The sequence below is a fragment of the Phalacrocorax carbo genome, chromosome 2 (genome assembly GCF_963921805.1).
Source record: "Phalacrocorax carbo chromosome 2, bPhaCar2.1, whole genome shotgun sequence".
In the NCBI taxonomy this organism is placed as follows: Eukaryota; Metazoa; Chordata; class Aves; order Suliformes; family Phalacrocoracidae; genus Phalacrocorax; species Phalacrocorax carbo.
Window position 1 is genome coordinate 91734650 of NC_087514.1, and position 19569 is coordinate 91754218.

Below are 19569 nucleotides of genomic sequence, written 5' to 3' on the forward strand. Positions count from 1 at the left end.
AGATATCACATGTACCAGGACACAGATGGAACAGGAATCATAGGCTTCCTAATTTTGTAGGTGTAAATTAATAGTTGGAAGATTAAACAATAGAGCACAAATGGCCTTTAAAACTGTAAACAAGAGTACATGACAATAGACCCACAACTACTATCCAGTCTGAATGTTACTGATCACTTCTCCCACAGTAAGCCAAGTTGCTATTAGGCAGCTAAGAGTAACAAGGCGGCAAAATTAAATACAGGAAATTTCTGTGGCTGTTGTGCAAAGCAAAATGATGGCAAGTAATTTGAAGGCTGCCCAGAGTTTGTATTATCAGAGTTAACAGACTCCTGTATTAAGTTTAAAGGTACCAAGGATCTCACACCTCAGACTTCCAAGCAATCAAATGCATAAGCAAGAACACTAATTTTCTTGAAAATATCAAAGAAGTGGTGGGTGCAAGAAACTATTTCTTGAAGTAAGAACTGAAGGTCAGATTCATATGGGAAGAAATGAAGTCTTTATACTGAGAGACAGGATAGGAGTCCAATGCTCATAATTTTCTGTCATTTTAAAATACAGGAAACTCTTCCACAGAACTGGATTAAAGAAACGTGTAGAGAAGTAGAAAAAGCATGGCACAGTTTTCAAGTATGATACAACAGGTCCTGGCGTTAAACAGTGAGAAATCAAATGCATTTACCAGATCTTTGTTACACTGAAAAATAGGGGGAGAACAATTAAATTTCTTCAGATCCATAAGCACCTTCTGGCAGGGAAGCTCTGAACAATTCTTCATCACTGAACGGTAATAAATATCAAACAAAGCTTCTTTTTTACTGTGTACAAAAATACTGGTAGCTCCTTTATGTTGCCTCACTGACTGTATTCAGCATTTGAGTTCAAAACCCCAAACTATTATGTTACTCAACTGGGACAGCATCATCACTACATATGAGAAGATGCTGTCCATTACCATAAATGGGCAAGAATCCAGGTTCTCAACTCCTGAACTGGAGAGCAAGGGTTTTTGTGAAAGTGTTCCTGCTTACACAAAGTGTTTGTATAATGTCTGTTCCCTTAGCCTCTAAGCAATACTCTCATGCACTTAAGAGTAAAAAAAAAACCAAACCAACTGATTCCGTTTAGCCAAGAGCTACCTGGGGTCTTGCAATTTCTCCCTCTGGAAAACGCTATCCTGATAAGCAGTACAATGTTAACATGAAGCACAGGAGATAAATGTCAACATAGTCACTGTACAACTTCATGGCACACAAACCCATATTTCCATAAAGACTTTGCTTCTGTATGTGAAGAGTACACACTAGTTGAGACATTTACAGACAGTAAGTTAATCCGTAACATTTAGGTGGGAAAAATATGAATCTGCTTGACTGAAGCCACCCCTACTTGAAGAAAGGGATGCTTCAAAATTACCTTGAAGTTGATTCTGGAGCTTCTTTTTCTCAGGATCCTCTGACTCCCCTTCCCCATCACTGTCATTCCTGATTTGGAAACAAGAATAAGTCTTGAAATACCATAAAAGAGACTGCTGTCGTAGGATAAAAATCAGAATGCAAAAAGCAGAAAAACCACCAGAATGAAAGAAACTTCAAAATGTTTCAGATCTCTACAAGTTTACAACATGGTACTCCTGCTTTTCTACACCACGTTCTCTCTAATTTGCTCTCCTCATCATTTTAGCTTCCTCTTATGGGTCTGAGCCCTCTTAGCACACTTCTACATGCTTTGAGCCAGCCCCTTGGAAACAAAAGCCTTTTTACTGAGCAACATGGAAGCACTAATACGGTTTATATGTAGACATTAGCACTTATCCCCTATCTGAAACTGCAACAGGACTTGGTCAATTCCATCTAGAACTATGAAACTCTAAACCCATGTCTTGTCAGAGCAAAGGAAACTTGAAGTTAAAAACAGAAAAAACGAGTCTAGATAGTGAACAACTGGAGTGGAGGTCATGAAAATACGTGTAGCTTCTGTGATATTACCAAGTCCTCCTATTATAAACCAGCTGAACGCAGTACAGCTCAAAAAATAAAACTGATGAGATGAGTAGACAATGAAGGAGACTGAAAACCAGGTGAAGTTTCAAGAGGCAGTTGAGCAACTCTAGCTGTTCAGGACTGCTAAAAAGGGCAATCCCACCAGAAGGTATCATCCTGAACCCTCTCTCCTATTCCAATAAAGGCAGTAGCAAATGCAAAAGTGGCTCTGCCTGTTCAGCTCTCCGATATGCAAAACCAAAACCAAATCCAATAAGAGAAAAACAGCAGAGATACTAGGCAGCAGCAAGGCATTAGAGTGATTCAGTCCATCTTATAGAACTTCACCCTGCAAAGAGCTTTGCACCTCTTTATCAAGTGTGAGACAGATCAAACTTGGGCCGCAGTAATCATCCATCTGAATTTATTTTCTAGTTAGTAAGTATTTCCATGCAGAAAAATTTTAAGGGTCATTGGGCTCACTGCCATTAAATCCAATAAGTATGTGTTAGTCTGAAACAGCTTTCATTCTTCAGTGAATTTCCCATGCAACTGTCCACACATTTTAGTAAGCAAGTACAGAAATGCCTGTGATGCTAATTCATGTTATTTCTTTTATTAGCCCACTGTATTTCAGCATTAGTAGTCATCTGAAGCATTTCAAAAACACTAGTTAAAATGATCTTTGAAGAGCTGAATTTTAGAATAAGCTGAGTTCAGGAAGTATTTTGCTTTACCTTCTCCAAAAACATACCCTTTTCCATCAGTAGGACCAGACTCTTTAACTGGTTTTGTTGCAGTTTTTTCTCTCTTTTTCAGATATTCTTTCAGCTTTTCTGCTCTGTCCAAGTATTCTGTACATTTCATTCTAATGCTCTGTTTTGCTTTATCACTCTGTGCTTCATCTAAGAGTTCAAAGAGAAACAATGCTTTGTTAACAGGAAAACACATGGGCATCAACTGGAAAACAAGGCTAAATCTCTGTCTGCTTTATATCATATCAATATAACTCTCTCAGGGCTCATCACATAACCAAATACTTCAACTACTTATTTTTCCACTATACAGTGGAAAGAAATGACAGGAAGGATGTCATTGCCTATTAGAAATCAAATATTCACCTGCCTTAAAATTTGACTGTGAAGGATTAAGGACAATGGCATTGGAAGCTTTTCTGTCAGCCTTTCAAGCTGCTATACATTGTCTTAACTCCTTTTCTAAAATAGCTCATCAAGAAGCTGCTTGTGCTGAGCCAATATTTATTTAGAAACATACGTTATTTTTCCACAGCCTGCTAATTTTAAAAGTTGTTCACATTATAAAGAAAAAAATTACATAAAACATCTGAAAGAGTTAGGTGTGGTTCAACAGCCACACTGTTCTCTTAGTCACCAATCAAAATTTACCGTTAGGTTTACATGTAAAGTTTCCGAAAGTATATCAGTATTGTTAAAAGCACAGAAAGTGATACTCTGATAAAGTCCGTAAGATATAAACGGATAGGAAGCAATAAACACGATTATCCTAAGTGACTATAATGAAAATGGGGGGGGGGGGTGTTCAAATCATGGAGATCTGTAAGTGCATTTATGTCAGGCGAGCAACCCTAGCCCACTTAAATGAGGGCTGTATCTACATTAAGAAAGCCCACTCCTTGTATGCAAACACTCGACAAGACACAAGTGGTACATGGAAGTGTGAAAAGGGCATAAAGTAGTAATTATGAGCATATGGAAACCGACGAAAAAGTACAACATACAAATCCATCTCATACATTTTGTTGGCCAAGATGAAGAGCAAGACTATGACATTAAGGAGCAAAACACGCCAGAGAGGTTGTAAAAAGGCAAGCAGCATGATTTCAGGAGCAAAAAAAACCCACTCCATAGGTAAAACAAAGACTTCTTGTGTAACACGTGGTTTTCAGCACAACAGAAATACAGGGAACCCTGTACTTATTGTCACATTCCTTCATTCGCAGTAGCCAGCCTGAAACATTGCTACAGAAGTCCGGAGGACAGACAGCAAACCCCTGCCTCCCTGTCATAGAAAAACCTAAAAGAAAACACAAGTAAGAAGCAGTCTGATTTCTTACGAGAATGGAGCAAACACAAAACACAGTAAAGGCAAAAGCTGCAAAACATATGACCTCAATCAAACTACAATTAGCAAGTACCAACTGATGATGAAAGTAAAAATTTAAATACTGATGTCAACATAAGAGATTACTCTGGGCAATTTGACTACTAAACTCTACTTAATCGTCCAATGCATTACACTTACATTTAACAACATGGAGAAAATATTGCACAGCGTGTTGGTACAAGCGGAAGGCTTCTTCATAGTTTCTTGCTTTATCTTCTTGCGCTGCCTTGCTAGCAAGGTCTATTGCTTTCTGTAACACATGCAAGTAATTAAGTGCTGCGCGAGATAATTTTGCATCATCAGAGAGACATTTTAAGCTGTTGCTCTTACTGTTTTTTGGTGGCCAGTTTTAATGCTGTTCGGCATTTACCCCAAGGTGAAGGCAATTGATTCCAAGTCTTAGGCAGTGCTTTGTACATGACACAGTATTTCTATCCTTTTATGAACAGTGGTTAACAAACTGCTGAAATTTATTAGCACACAACAAAGTGAGAACAACATGTTTCTGTGTACTAAGTTGGAACTACTACCAGTTTGTCTGTGCTGTTTTCCTTATCAATCTATTGCCTTTATTACAGAAATTATTGAATGCAATTATGGAATGGATTTGGAAATCCATTTTAAGTTTTTTCATTGCAGACCCAGACACTTTGAACTATCAGTACAACACCAGTAAACCCTGTCAATAGCAGAGTCAATACAGGAAGTACATGATTACAAAGCACTGAAACTAGCACTATCACTTTTCCAGCCCTGTGCTAGGAGACAGCTTCAAAGACTGACTATTTGTTTAGCTCATCTAGAAGGATTTAGGTTCTTGATGTCCAAGTGAGAAATTCTAATTACCACTCCAGTAAGGGTGGTGGGAGAAAAAACCCTGCTAGACAGAAAACACACCCAAATCATAAGCATCAAGAAGAGTTCTAGAAGTTGTAGATCTATTTTTAATTTACTTGCTGAGCTAGTTTCAAATAAAACTGACTGCGATCTAAGCTATCGTAATGCATACACTGGCCTGTAGGTTTGTTGGTATCACCATTATTCCTTTGCTCTTAAGCGCTCATTACCTTTTATTGCACTTTGCTTCTTGAAATGCCTATACCGCTTCAGGACAATTAAAACTGTCAGTTTGAATGACTAGTTCACGTAAGTTTAAAAAAGGCAGTTGGTTAGCCAGTTAAACAACACTAACCAAATCTTGTATAGCTCCACATGTATTTTTCCACATTCAGTCAATTTCTTTTCCTAAACATTGGTAGCATGCTCAGGATGATTACAATAATGTCAGGGAGCAAACTGGAGAGCTGCAGCAAGGAGTTTTCATTAGACATTCCAGTATGGATACTCTTGCTGCTATCCAGACACTCTGGAGCGTTTCAGGCAAAACAAGGCTAGTAAACAGTAGCCATAAGAGAAGGTACAGCAAAATCTCTCATTCTACTGCTTTGTGTTGCTGTCTTGGAAGCAAAGATCATCTCATCAGATCTACCCGAAATAAAAAAGTAATTTATTTAAAAACAATGATCCAATAAAGCAGATTCTACAGCTCTGTTGTGGCAAGTGTTGGAACACTGTAAGCATCTATTTCTTTGGAACAGAACTTTGTCTTTTCTTTTTGGAAAAGACACAAGCTGATAAGGAGTTTACTATGTACAAATGGGCAGTCCCCTCATTACTGCTCACCTTGTGCCCATCTACGCACCATTCAAATCCAGCAAAAACTAACCGAAAAAAGAAGTTACTTTTTTCTTAAAGTTCTTAAGTCCCTTTAGTGACTTAAATTGCCACAGAACAGTCCAATGATTCCTGGACCCAGTACATTACAGACAGTGATAGATGTGACACTAAGTCCAAAGAATATAAATGGCAAAGACCACCTACTAAAACATAACTGAGAGAAAACAGGGCATGTTGCAGTCCTTTTCCTCCGAAACAGAAAAAAAGTCTACATCATGTATTGACTGGTTTTGGTACACTGTTTTTGTAAATACCAAAATGACTATTACACGGGTATTAGATTCTCAGCTCTAGTACTACATTACACCGGAAGGCATCTTAGCCTGCTACTGTATATGAAGAACATTGCTATCAAACAAGAAATAATTTATTAGAAAGTTATATGAGCCAGGGCATAGATGACCAGTTCTAACTATCCACAAGGCACAAACTGTGTTTGTCAGGCTATGGTTTAATAGTCTGATGAACAACACCCTCAGAAAGAATGTCGGCTTAAACAGGTTTCATTCTCCTTCTTATTCTAGACCCTGCAATACCTCCCCCAACTTTGCCAGTGGAAGAGTTACATGGCCATAATGAATTCACAGATATGATCGTGGTTCAAAACAGCCAAAGAGAAAAAGACTATTTTTAACACAGGCAATTTCTGGATCTCGTTTGCCAACCAGCCGCAGAACCGATTATACTGTCCCAAGTGAGGGTCAACGCAATTAGAACAGAATGGGCAAGGATTTCCTACAATCGGTAGTCTTAGAAGCGAAGCCAAACTCTGCACCTAAACCACAAGAGACAACAGAGCTTCCCGGGTGGGCACCAGGCCCCACTGCTCCAGCGCCCCGTGGGGCTGGGGGCCGCCACGTGCGGCCAAGACCCCCTCCCCTCCCCTGCTTCCCCTCCCCAGGGACGAGCTCGGCGCCCGCCGCCGCAACGGCCGGTGCTGACGGGGGGATGAACCCGTGCCCTCCCCCAGCCCCACGCCATCCCCTCGCGGCTGCCCACAGAGGCGTCCCGCCGCTGCCACCGGACCCCCCAGCAGCGGGCGTGGGCACTCCCTGTGCCAGCCCGGGGCACTCCACAGGCGGCGGGGGCAACCCCGGACCGGGCAACCCCGGACCCGGCACTCCCCCGACCACCGCCCCCCGGCTCCGCCCCGCCCCGCCCAGCAGGGCCTGCGTCGCTCTACCTGCAGGTTGTCGGTGTTGCCCGCCATAGCGGACGGGGCGGGGGAGGGAAGGAGACTGGAGAGAAGAACACGGGCCCGCGGCTGCCGGTGGTGGAGCTCCCCGCTCCTTTCACCCCGCCGCTGCCGCCCACAGAACCGAAACCGCGGCCTCCACTGGACGCTTCCGCACCCCGAACGCCGAAAGACCCCCTTCCGCTTCCGGGAACCGCCCCGCGCACCTCGCCTGACGTCATTGCCGTGCGCCGGGCCGCCCCCCCGCTGCACAGGGCGATTTGCGCATGCGTGCCTCTGGCGCGGCCCTGTAAGTCTGCGGGCGTGAGGTTGGGAGTGTTTCTTAGAAATATTAAAAGGTCGTTTCCAGGGTTTGGGGAAAATTAATTCCCTCCTCACACCAAGTGTAAAACATTTTCTGACAGCTCTGCCCTCTCCCAGGGTTTGGTTGCCTCCAGCGGCAGCATCTTCTGCGTAACCTGATGGGAGTGCCCAACACTTTAATTTGCAGAAACAGGTCTTAATAAATTCGGACACAGTCATGAGCCATCAAGTGTTGCTCACCTGTGCATTAGTAATAAAACTCGGGTACTGTGTGATGCCCACAGAATACGAAGGAGGAAGTGACTCAGAGCACATGGCAAAATATAAACCAGGCTTACAAACTTGCTGTATGGATTTATGGACGTCTGCTAAATTAGTGCCGTATCCTTCCCCGTGCTACTGTAATTCCTTTAGGGCAAAAAAGGGACGTATGTGAAACTTCACTTGATTAGTAAACCCCATTGTTCAAACTACCTCCAAGTAACTGAAATGCAAGTTTGACTTAATTTCAGTGTCACTTTACAATTTTGTTTTGCAATAAAATAGTTCACTGAACCTTTTTGATACTGTCAGTAAGCTGCCTGTTCTGGGCAGAGGGTAAGGAGCGCACCCAGTCACCCCTATACCTGGGAAGGTTGTGGTAATCTCTTCCTCAAATCATCTAGTTGGCAGTTTATTTTGGTGAGTGTCCTCATGTCTCCACATGCTGGAGGATGCTTTGGTCGATTTTTAGGCAAGGTCAGTAAGAGCTGTTCTCCTTGGCTCAATTACAAATGTGAAAAGAGACGATGTGCCAAAAATTAGGTTGTGTAATCAGGCTTTGAGAAATGAGATGGTAAAGAGAGATGGTAGAGAACATGCAGTTTATTGAGTTTGTCACAAAAAACCAACTGAAATTGTCCAAGTGGTGGGAGAGCTGTTAATTTCTAAAGGAAACTTGTAGCTGTGTTGTCATCAGGATCCAAGCATGGCATCAATGGTGTGAAGTGCTCAAGAAAACTCTGTGGGTTAAATCACATATATCAATTTCTTTCTTATTCTGTCTTCAAAGCATGAGGCAAAAACATCCTTTTTACCCTTTCACTGTCGATTATGCCATCATGGAGCCTTCAGTCTACTTTTAACCTCTTTTTAATTTAAAACACACTACTTCCTCAGGGATATAATTTCCCTTCTGTCTTTACCTTCTCATTCTGACTAGTGTAACAGAGTATTCTCAGATATGTTCCTGTCACTAATATTTCTGGCTGTGTCATCTGCACCTATGATTTTCAAATCTGTAATGTTATATTTAGCTTTTAGACCTAGGTCTAAAACAATAAGTATGTCACAGGTGCGTAAGTAGTAAATGCCTCTCCAGTCACACTAAACTGGCTTCTGAAACTCCAGAAAAAACAACTGGTGTCTGCAAATGTGAATGAGATTTAAAAACAAAATCAGAAAAGGCGCCTGTGTCTCTACAGATAACAGGCTAAATCTTGTACTCCTTACTTAAGTCTTACTCATACAGTATTCCTACTATAATTTGACTTTGCAGCTAGTTCTACCTGCAGAAAGACTGCCCGAATGCTGAGTAATGACATCAAGATAAATTCCAGAGAAGCTAATGAAGTATCACGTCAAGGGTATTACTTCAATTTGAGGGACAAGTACAGTCACATTATCTAATACTTCCCAGTGCTGAAGTTCCTGTGTTACCATATTCCAAGAATCCATATCATAATGATGTGTACAACTAAGTGTAGTGAAAATAAAACTACTGAAGATGTTATCATAGGTACCTATTGGCTTTGGCTAAGTCCATCTCCTAGTTGCCTGGGGAATTGTTAATCACATTGCTATGATGTTAGGTGTCGCAGGCACGCATGACCTCCCGTGTTTCTTAAGGCTTAGTAAGCTGTTGTGGAGAATGTTTCCTGCTACCATCTCTTGGTATGGCAGGAAGGGGTCCACACTGCACCTTGTGTGAACACCTTGGGCCAAGAATAGATGGATAGGTCAATAAAAGAAGTCATGTCTGCAGCACAGCCAGGCCTCATATCTGTGATCCGTCTCCACCATGGCAAGTTGACTAATGTTAGTACCAGAGTGAGACTTCAGTATTAACTAGATGACATGAGAGCCATGCAGTTAAGGGAAGTCACTGCCTTAGAGAACTTAACAGTGCAGATAGACAAGGCAGAGAAGAAAGGTAGGAAAATATAACCTGTATTTTTCTATGTTTTTCTACCTGACAAAATGATGCAGAAAGATCAATCTGACCTAGGTAACAAAGGCTGTCAGTAACAAAACCAGCAAGTAAAATTCAGGTTGTCCAAATCCCATTACGTTACCTTGATCAGGTTTGGTGTACACACACTGAGCTCATACATCCGAGACTGGACCTCCAATGGATGTGCCATGCAGCTGTGCTGAGCATAGGCACGCAGTCTGGCCACGTGGCCTGCAAGCCTCCTCCTCCGCGCTGGGGAACATGCTGGGGCAAAAAGTAGGAGCACTGCTGTTCTAAGATCCAAGCTACCAGCTGTCCTCAGGAACGTGCCTGCCTGTAACATAGTGCCTTTGGGAGTATTGCTGCTACAGTAACGCCAGGTGGATGGCTGCCATCCATAACCACTTTTAACAGCACTGAAACCATGCCAGCATTGTGGAGGAGGACGGTGTCCTAAGAGCCCTTATTTCTAATGCACTCAGGACTCTGGGTGCAGAGAGGGTGTTGTATAGCTATGGAGCACAGGAAGAAAAGAGTTAAAGCTGTGCTCAGTACCAGAAAGACTGAAGCCAAAATAAAGCCTTGTTACATCTATAGCACTAGAGGCAAGCGCGAGCTTCAGGGCAAGACCTGAACCACTGGATTTTGAGGAGTAAGTGGTCCTCAGTGTCTGTATCCCATCCCATGGCCTGAGGTGTCAAAGCAAGCATTTCCACCACAAGTCAGGGATCCTTTTCTCAGAGCCCTTGGTCTTTGCACCCCTTTCTTCAGCAGCTGGAGCAGCAACTGAAGGAAAATAGAGCCCTGCTCTGAAAAGCAGAACCTTCATGCTTTGACGTGTCTCCTTCCCACCTCCTCCTGTGTCTGTGGAGGTAAACGCAGTGAGTGGGAGAGATAGAGGCTCCCCTGGACAAACCCAGCCCTTCTAGGAGAGCCTGCAGGCTCAGAACAGGTGCAGGGGAGGGAGAAGTGGCCTTTGGGCAGTGATTGCCTCCATGCCTGGCTCTTCCCCCACTTGAGTGTCGCTGGCAACACATCATGGCCATGGGCCACCTGTCCCTTCCTCCACACCAGATCCAGTGGTTTGCAGCTGGGACAACCCACTGCTGCTGTTACCACCAGCCACTGGTTTTAGATTTTGTTCCATAGAAATGATCAGTTCTCGAGCAAATCTGAGCTGAGGTGGCTCCTCGGGTGGGTCAGGGCACAGCCATGGCCTGTCCCACCACCCCAGCCAGGAGCAGGGCAGCTGGGAACACCGGGGCAACCCCAACCCTGGGCATCGGGCACCTCCCTGGAGACAAACTGAGGCTGAGCTGGGATGTGGGCTGATGAGTGGGGGTCAGGGTCAGCCCCCATGAGGGGAAGCAGGTTCAGACACAGCCTTGGCATGGCTGGGCAGGGCCATGGGGTCACAGGTTGTTGAGAAGAATCCAATTTAAGCCAAATTTGGAGGCTGAATTGTCTATTTCTGCAAAACTGGCATTCAAAAACTAACATTTCCTCTTCCATCTCCTGCTCTTACAGTCTGAGTTGAGAGAATGTGAAGCCTGCTGATAAGCCTTCATCTTGCTCATCCATTTCACAGAGGAAACATTCAAAGTGTATAATGGATGGTGGCAATATGTTTTGTGGCATAGTGCAGTAATGGGTCTGGTTGTGCCTCCCTGAAAAAGAAAAATTGAATTTGTACCTTTTGAGCTAATCTCTTCAGATTTCTTAGTTATGTTAATTTTCACTCTACTTCTGGTTTAGTTTTTAAACTTGGAAACTCAAAATATGTAAATGCTTGAAGAAGCAGTATGATTTTATGTATGAAATGTGTTATCTTCTGGACTAAGTTACTTTATTCTAGGCAATCGAATGACTCCAGATGTATATGCCTGTACTTCATAGTGAGGTTAATCCAGCACATCAGGAAACAGCCTGAGAAAATGATTGCAGCTATAACTGAGGGCACATTTTGAAACTGTTTACTTGATCTTTTGGCAAAGCACAGAAATAAAAATGTAGCTCATTTTCTTAAATTGTGAAATATACAGTCCGTTACTTCTCTGTTTTTTGAACAATATTTAGATAGTGAATTTAAGGACTTTTTTCTGTTGTTACATGAGTACCAGCAGAAATTGTCAGGAACAAAAATGAAACCTGAAACAATATTTTTCTTAGCTTTGTCTGTGTTGCCTTCAAGGGTAATATTTGCCCTGTACAGCATAAGTCTGGGGACTTCTGAGGCTTTCCTCATTATGAACTCACTAGACAGGGACACTCATACTGGTATTCTGTACACAGGCCAAGGACAAACATTCGACATAGGTCTCCTCTGCATAGCATTTCATATGTTAGGTCTTGCTAACTCATTGAGACTGAATGGAAGAAAATCTGTTCGACAAGGACTTAATGCGCAATTGAGCAGATGTGGCATCAGGGCTGTCTTGGTTGACTCATGTTCATTTAAGATATCCAATTTTGCCAGCTGGAACTGCCAACTCTTATACCCATACATGAGTTCAGGGAGGGATTTTGTGCTATGCATTGTTGTTTGGTGTAGCAGCATTTTTCTCTGAAATGTTTCCACAGTCACAGTGTTTAACAGGCTTACAGCCCTACTCGCTTCAGAGATTTTATTGTTAAAAGCAAATCAATAAAATGTTCCCCAGCCAATGTTTCTTCAAGTTTAGAAAGCTTCATGTTTGGACTGTGCACTTTGGATTGCTTCACATTGCCTTCATTTAAGATTTTGATGACCCGTAGAATCTTTGGAACAACTCCTAAGGATATTATACACACTGTCATCACCTTGGGGTCTTTTTTAATCACTACCAGATTTTTCCAAAATATATGCTGTAATCCAAAGAGACGTCATGGGTTTCATAAAATTGGTAGATCAGGTTCTACAGCCTGTGTTATGCAAGGGTTCAAGCCAGCTGGTTGTCACAGCTTGTGTCTCACTGTCTTAAAGACACAAATCTGTGAGTTGACCCAGATTTTATTTCTGGGAATCTGCTGTCCTGTGCAATAGAAATCCTGTAGTCTTTACTGTTGCCAGAGTACCAGAAATCTAAATTGTGTTAGGCAAGGAGAAGCAGAAAAGCGGTTCCAATCCAGTAGGTAGTTTAAAAAGTATTACCAGACTCCTCTACACACGTGACAGGGGAATAACTTTTGCCATTCCAATACACAGCAAAATAACTGATTTTAGCTGTTGCAAAGCAGAGAGTCACACTGCATGAGTAAATTTTAAAACTGATACACTTCCAGCAGACTTCATTCTCATGCTAAATTCGAAGTGTTTTTTGCCTGTGTGACTCTAGAGAGAGCTGTTTCTAACATTACTGACTGGCTTGCAGTCTGAATAAGGAGATAAAGGGAAAGAGAACTGGGACTAGACTATACTGCAGCTCCTTCAAGTAATTTTTCTTCTGAATGGTGGTTTGTCTTGCCATTTTCTCCAAAATTGTGTTTTAAGAAGTAAAGGTCTAAACATGTCCTCTGCTTCAGAACTACAGAAGACCTTAAATACAAAACAACTCTCACGGTTCTTTATTTCATGAGAGGATAGGAAGAAATGGGGCCATCCAAGGTGTCTTCCAACCAATATGTTCCCTCTTTCCACAGTATGGAAAATGCAGTGGTGGTGTATTGGGGGATGAGCACTGCAGTGGTAAAACACTTACTGTTGCACCTCTCACTTATGCAGGCTCAGGGGAGCACAAGAAGTCCCACAACCACCAAAGGCCAGCAGCTGTACTAGGAGTAGCAGGTTGTGCAGCTACTGCAGTCTAGTCTGTACTAGATTTCTGGACTAGCATTTCTCTCCTAGATCCCTCTTTATTAATCCCTAAGCCTTTTAATTAGGTCTTGTATGGAAAGGAGCAGAAACTGTATAGAGAATTCATTTCACAGAATCACAGAATCACAGACTCCCAGGTTAGAAGGGACCTCAGGGATCATCTAGTCCAACCTTTCTGGGAAGAGCACAGTCTAGACAAGATGGCCCAGCACCCTGCCCAGATGACTCTTAAAGGTGTCGAACATGGCTGAGTCAACCACTTCCCTGGGGAGATTATTCCAATGGGTGACTGTCCTCAGTGTGAAAAATTTCCCTCTGGTGTCCAATCGGAATCTCCCCAAGATCAACTTGTGTCCATTCCCCCTTGTCCTCTCCATGTGACTCCTTGTAAAAAGGGAGTCTCCATCTTCTTTGTAGCTGCCCCTTAAGTACTCATACATGGTGAGGAGATCCCCTCTGAGCCTCCTTTTCTCAAGGCTGAACAAACCCAGCTCTCCCAGCCTGTCCTCGTATGGTGGCTTCCCAGTCCTTTGATCATCTTGGTGGCCCTTCTCTGGACCCCTTCCAGCCTGTCCACATCCTTTTTGTATAGAGGGGACCAGAGCTGTACACAGTACTCCAGGTGTGTCCTGACAAGTGCTGAGTAGAGTGGGATGATGACTTTTTTATCTCTGCTGGCGATGTCCTTTTTGATGCAACCCAGCATCCTGTTGGCCGCCTTGGCCGCAGCAGCCCACTGTTTGCTCATGTTGAGCTCCCTGTTCACCAGGACCCCCAGGTCCCTTTCCACAGAGCTGCTCTCCAGCCAGGTGGATCCCAGTCTGTGCTGCACTCCCGGATTATGTTTTCCCAGGTACATGACCTTACACTTGTCCTTGTTGAACTTCATAAGGTTCTTGCTGGCCCACTCTTCCAGCCTATCCAGATCTCCCTGCAGAGCAGCTCTCCCTTCTGGAGTGTCTACTTCCCCACTCAACTTGGTGTCATCAGCAAACTTCATCAGACTACACTTGATGCCGTTACCCATATCACTTACAAAGTTACTGAATAACATGGGCCCAATATCGATCCCTGGGGGACTCCACTAGTGACAGGTTGCCAGTTTGAGAAAGAGCTATTTACCACCACCCTTTGGGTGCGGCCTGTCAGCCAATTCCCCACCCACTGCACAGACCACTTGTCTAGGCTATAACGCATTAATTTCTCCAGGATGAGACTGTGGGGGACTGTATCAAAGGCCTTGGAGAAGTCTACGTAGACAATGTCCACTGCACACCCCATGTCAACCAGGTAAGTCCCTTTGTCATAGAAGGCCACTAGGTTTGTCAAGCACGATCTGCCTTTAGTGAAGCCATGTTGGCTTTTCCCAATCACATGCTTCATTTGACTTGTGATGGCCCCCAGGAGGATTTGTTCCATAACTTTCCCAGGGATTGAGGTAAGGCTGATGGGCCTATAGTTACCCAGATCCTCCCTCGAGCCCTTCTTGTAGATAGGGGTAATATCTGCCTTCCTCCAGTCCTCTGGGACATGCCCCGTTCTCCATGACTTCTTGAAGATTATGGAGAGTGGCCTTGCAATTATGTCAGCCAGCTCTGTCAACACCCTCGGGTGGATGGCGTCAGGGCCCATTTAACTTTCTCTTCATCCAAGCCACTTTTAGCAGAATAATTTTCACCTTAAGCAGGAAGCTCTTTGAAACAGGCTATTATACTACCATAAGCTGTCTATAATCCTTCCACATGTACAACACTTTCTCCACACCTTTCAATACAATTCTCACTAACAAGCCTGTTGCCCTACTTTACCCCAAACCCACTGAAGTTGTTAGCCATCTTCAGAGTGGGCTTTGAATCTTGACCTTAGATAGAGAGATGGATAGGTATTTGCATTTCCACAAGTACCTATAGACCCAATTACCTCTTTACATCCTACTCCTGTTATATAAATGTTAATGTTATTGTGCTAATAAGTTTGTTAGCTTGCTGGAGTACGCATGCAGTATCCTCTGAAGTTTCCCCACAGAGCTTAATGGGACCATTAGATCTCAGAAGGACTGAAGAAAACTACTTCTCAGTATGTTAAATGGGTAAATGTAACTGGGAAAGTGAAAAGGAAGCATTCTATTATCAAGTCCTAGCACTTTCGTTTGTAAAATATAGAACCATTTATTGTGATTTACAACTTCTTTATACTTTTCCTATTATAGGCTAATATATTATTTTCTATGTGTTTTGCAATGCAAGTCTAGTGGTTCTGCGTTAGTGGTGGTATGAGCTGAATCAACTGCTGAATATGGAAATAGCTCCCTTGCTTGCATGCGCACTAATCAGTTTACATTAGCTTTTAACGGTGTTGGACCATTATTTGTAGATTTTACATCTGGAAGTCAAGATATGTTTGAAGTTATAACTTCCATAATTTACTGATCACAGACAATGCGCAGGGAGTGTTTATAAGAATGCACACTGTGATTCGGTTGCCTGTAACAGATCTGCCAAATACCGACTGGAGAAACAAGAATTAACATGTTTGCACCTCATCTTAGCTGCATTCAGGGATCAACAAAGGCCTTCACTCCATCCTCCACTGAAAACGCAGAGCAGGAGAAAATTCAGCCTGTGAAGACTGCCCATTTCCAATGAAATCTTCAGCAAATGCTGATTCTGAGTTTTTATTTTCCTTTAATACTCATACATTCAGGCACTAAGCAACTCTGGGAAAGTGTGTGCCTTCGCCCACATTAATCACACGGATACATAACTACTTGGATTACAGAAGAGACTCATGTACTGATGACAATGAATGAATGAAAGAGGGGAAAAAATCCCTGGTTCTCATACCACCTTCCTCTGTGCATTATAAGGAGACACTTAAGGGATTAATACAAACACAGAGCTGGAAGGGAAGCTGTGTGTCAGAGTCCAGGTCTGCGATGGTGGGCAGTGAAGGTGGTGTAATCCCTTCCAGAAACTGCTGAAGCTCTGAGTTAAAGCTAGTTTGGTGTCTGAGGGAGAGGGCTGCTTGGTCCCTTTGCTCCTCTTAGGAAAAGTACTTCTGCTAATTTACCTTATGTCAGTGTGATCTCCTCTCTCTTTAGAGTTTCCACATTGATCTAGTTATAGGAGCAATCCTATCCCCGTACAGATTTTATTTTGCTAGGTGAACGAGGGTAACTCTAAAATTACTCCTGCGCTCAGTTAGGAACCTACCAATGGATTATTGTGCTGCCAATAATTCACTAGTTGAGGACCTCCACAGATCAATAATCAAGCACAATAAATTGTGGTTATATAGAGAAAACATCATCAGTACCAGTACTCCCATGGTAAGGTCGTTTCAGTAAAGTGAATCCGTTCACCTAAACAATACTAGGGAGTGGCACTTCAAAGATTTGAAAATATCACTAAATGGAAAAAAATGACTGAGTAAACATGACAAATGTGAGTGTGTGTGCTTTTTTTTGAGGACAAATGTAAGGCAGGTGATTTTGAGTCATAGTTCCCACCTGGCAAAGGAAGCTGGTGCAGTAACTGCGGGCATCTGTGACGAAGGAGAAAGAGGATTATCTGTGTCCCCATGAGATGGCACTGTGAACCAGCAGTCCACACAGGGATCGGTTCAAAATGTGTCCTTCCTGGAAGGAGTGGATCGCAGATGCTTTAGTGAGAATTAATTAATCCAAAGCATTGCTCTCTGCTTTTGTTTCAAAGAAGTTGTTCTTAGTCTTTTTATAGTGGGAAAAAGAAGGTTTCAGGATAATGTGTTGGGGTTTTTTGTGTCTTTTACATACATGGACTTCCCCCTACATTTTGACTTCCTAAGCGTATTGTGAGCCTGTTTCCACAGGCTCTTCCAAGGAGTCAGTCAAATCTATCTCTTTATTAAGCTGATTTATTTGTATTACACCAAGCATTATGCCTGCTGCTGAGTGTTAGGAGCACCACGTTTAGGGAAGATAGTCAGATCCTGAGCAACCTAATTCCAGCACATGGGTTCATTCTTTTCCCATTCACCAGATTAAAGGCTTTGTTCTCACTGAAAGCTGCCTCTTTAATTTTTGGTTGCCTCTTTAATTTTTTTTCCCAATGAAACTTATACTCCAGTCCAGAACAGCCTCACTAAAAAAAAACCCCAAAGGTGAGCACATGTGAGTACGAGAAATTAATTTCCTGTCTGTTATTAGAAGTAATCACTGGTGAGTAATACTTCTACGTCAGCAGACATGTCTGAAGAAAACTGTATTGCTACCATACATGTTGAATCAGTGTGTTGCTATGTGACACCATCCTTTATGCGTATCAGTGCAAACGCCTCAGGAAGGAAAGGAAAAAAGAGATTGCTTGTTACTGTTCAGTTTGTGTCTTTCTCTATGGAACCGTAGAATAACACTTTATTATTGTAAGTGTTATTTTAATTTCAAATGAACTTGTGGTTTTTAACTGTGATTCTGATCTTTGCCGGCATTTCTTCTGAAAACAAGAAATATTTTGGCGATGTCTTATTCGTGTTGTTAAATAGTAATCTAGTCCCATGTTATGTGAGGACTATGAGAAGTTCTGCTGTGTATACCTGTTTACAGACGCTGCAGTCTTACCCTTTGACTTTTCCTAATTGTGTTAAAACTGTAGGTCACTGAATCAAAATAAAAGTGCACAAATGACTTTCTATCATTGTCTTCCTTGCAAGACCCAAAGCTTACTGTGAAAGATGTAACTAAATTAGAAGACCTTTCATGACTGACAGCATAGAAAGAATGCACCAGTTTGTTCCATTCATTATTCAGTCCCACTTGTAGAGGAGTTCCCATGTGGTCTCCAAAGCATGACAGCATTAACTGAAATCAGACATGCACCAAGCGTTAGTGAGTTTGGGGGAAGGAAAAAAAACAAAAAGACTACAGTGGGCGCTTTGAGTCTCTGAAATAGTTGAAATAGTTCTCCATGCTGTGTTGAGCAGCAGGAGTTTCCCTCCCCCCAAATGAACTCGTTCAAAGAGCAGAGAGAAGGAGGCTGTTTTTCTTTCCTTTCCAGCAGCATGTAAGAACAAGGTTCCTAGGAGGAGTTCAGAGGGAGTGGCAAGGAGAGCCGGGGAGCAAGGGCAGAAAGCAAGCTGAGTAACAGGAGAGTCACCTGGCTGGTTGCCTCCTTTCTGCAACAAAGTGTGTCTGGCTTGCTGGTTCACAGGTGAGGACACACATACGTAACTGCTGATCCTAGTGTCCAGCAAGGTCTTAGTCTGTGTTTTTCCTTGGGCTACTGAAGACATGGAAGAGTGAGGACAAGAGCTCAGTTATTAGTTTGTCAGTAGACTGTAACTTGTCTGTGTTACAAGGCTTCAGACTTTGATATTCAAAGTGTTCCACGTCACACATTCATTGTCTCTACCATATTTATTTACCTTGTTTTCTGAGTTAATATCATAGTAGGAGGTGTACAACTCACAGGGGGCTTAAAAATAGTTTTGATTTTTTGATAAGGAAAAATCCTGTTATTGGTTCTATTATTTTTTTGACTTGGTGATAAAAATACAGGTCATAATTATGTGTGTTGAAAAGACTTTGAGATTAAACTGAACGGGTCTAATTTAGTGAAAAGTAAATGCAGGAGACGGGAAAGCTGATGCAAGTAGTTGTCATTCAATCAGACTGAGAAGGAATGTTCCTGGACTAGGGGAGAACTGCTTCACTACTTGTGCCTTGCAAACCTCAACTACTTGAGGTTAAGCATCTTCTGCTTTTCCACACCTTCCTACTTCGGCTATAAATAAGACTCAGTCATATGTCAGGAATTCCCATAAATATAAATAAGAAGCTACTGGGAAGTCACAGTTATTTTAACGTTACCTCCAACAGCATATGAGCCCAAAATATCTGTTCTTGGGGGAAGCAGGACTGCCCTCTGAGCCACTCAGTTACCAGTGCCAGTGTGGACTCCTTCATCTGAAGCATCACAATTGCAGTAGTGATTATTAGTTTCATGGAACCATGACCAGAAATAATTCATTTCTCAGTAACTCGGTCAGGCTGAAGGATTCTGTACAGCTACATAGTGCCAGACCTCAGCTATCACAGAGCAGTTATCTAGTGGAGGGTGTGATGTTTACACACCTCCAGCTTGGCAATGTAGATTCCTTTCCCTTTTCCACTGTCCAGCCTTTAAAATAAACTGATGCAAGTGCTTATATTTGTATTTCCCAA

At 42.6% G+C, this 19569-nt stretch overlaps 1 protein-coding gene across 2 annotated transcripts in view; it reads right to left on the minus strand.

Moving 5' to 3' along the window:
- The window catches only part of VPS4B (vacuolar protein sorting 4 homolog B), a 20414-nt gene extending 13152 nt beyond the window's left edge, over positions 1–7262 (minus strand). The window contains exons 1-4 of one of the 2 annotated variants that reach the window (XM_064443475.1): positions 7051–7262; positions 4269–4380; positions 2740–2890; positions 1420–1487 (exon numbers count right to left, since the gene is read on the minus strand). In XM_064443475.1, coding sequence (XP_064299545.1) covers positions 1420–1487; positions 2740–2890; positions 4269–4380; positions 7051–7077 — 358 coding nt within the window. In that variant the 5' untranslated portion in view covers positions 7078–7262. Of the gene's footprint in view, positions 1–1419; positions 1488–2739; positions 2891–4268; positions 4407–7050 lie in introns of both variants that reach the window. The other variant, XM_064443477.1, reaches the window with a different exon arrangement.
- Between the last annotated feature and the right edge of the window lie 12307 nt (positions 7263–19569).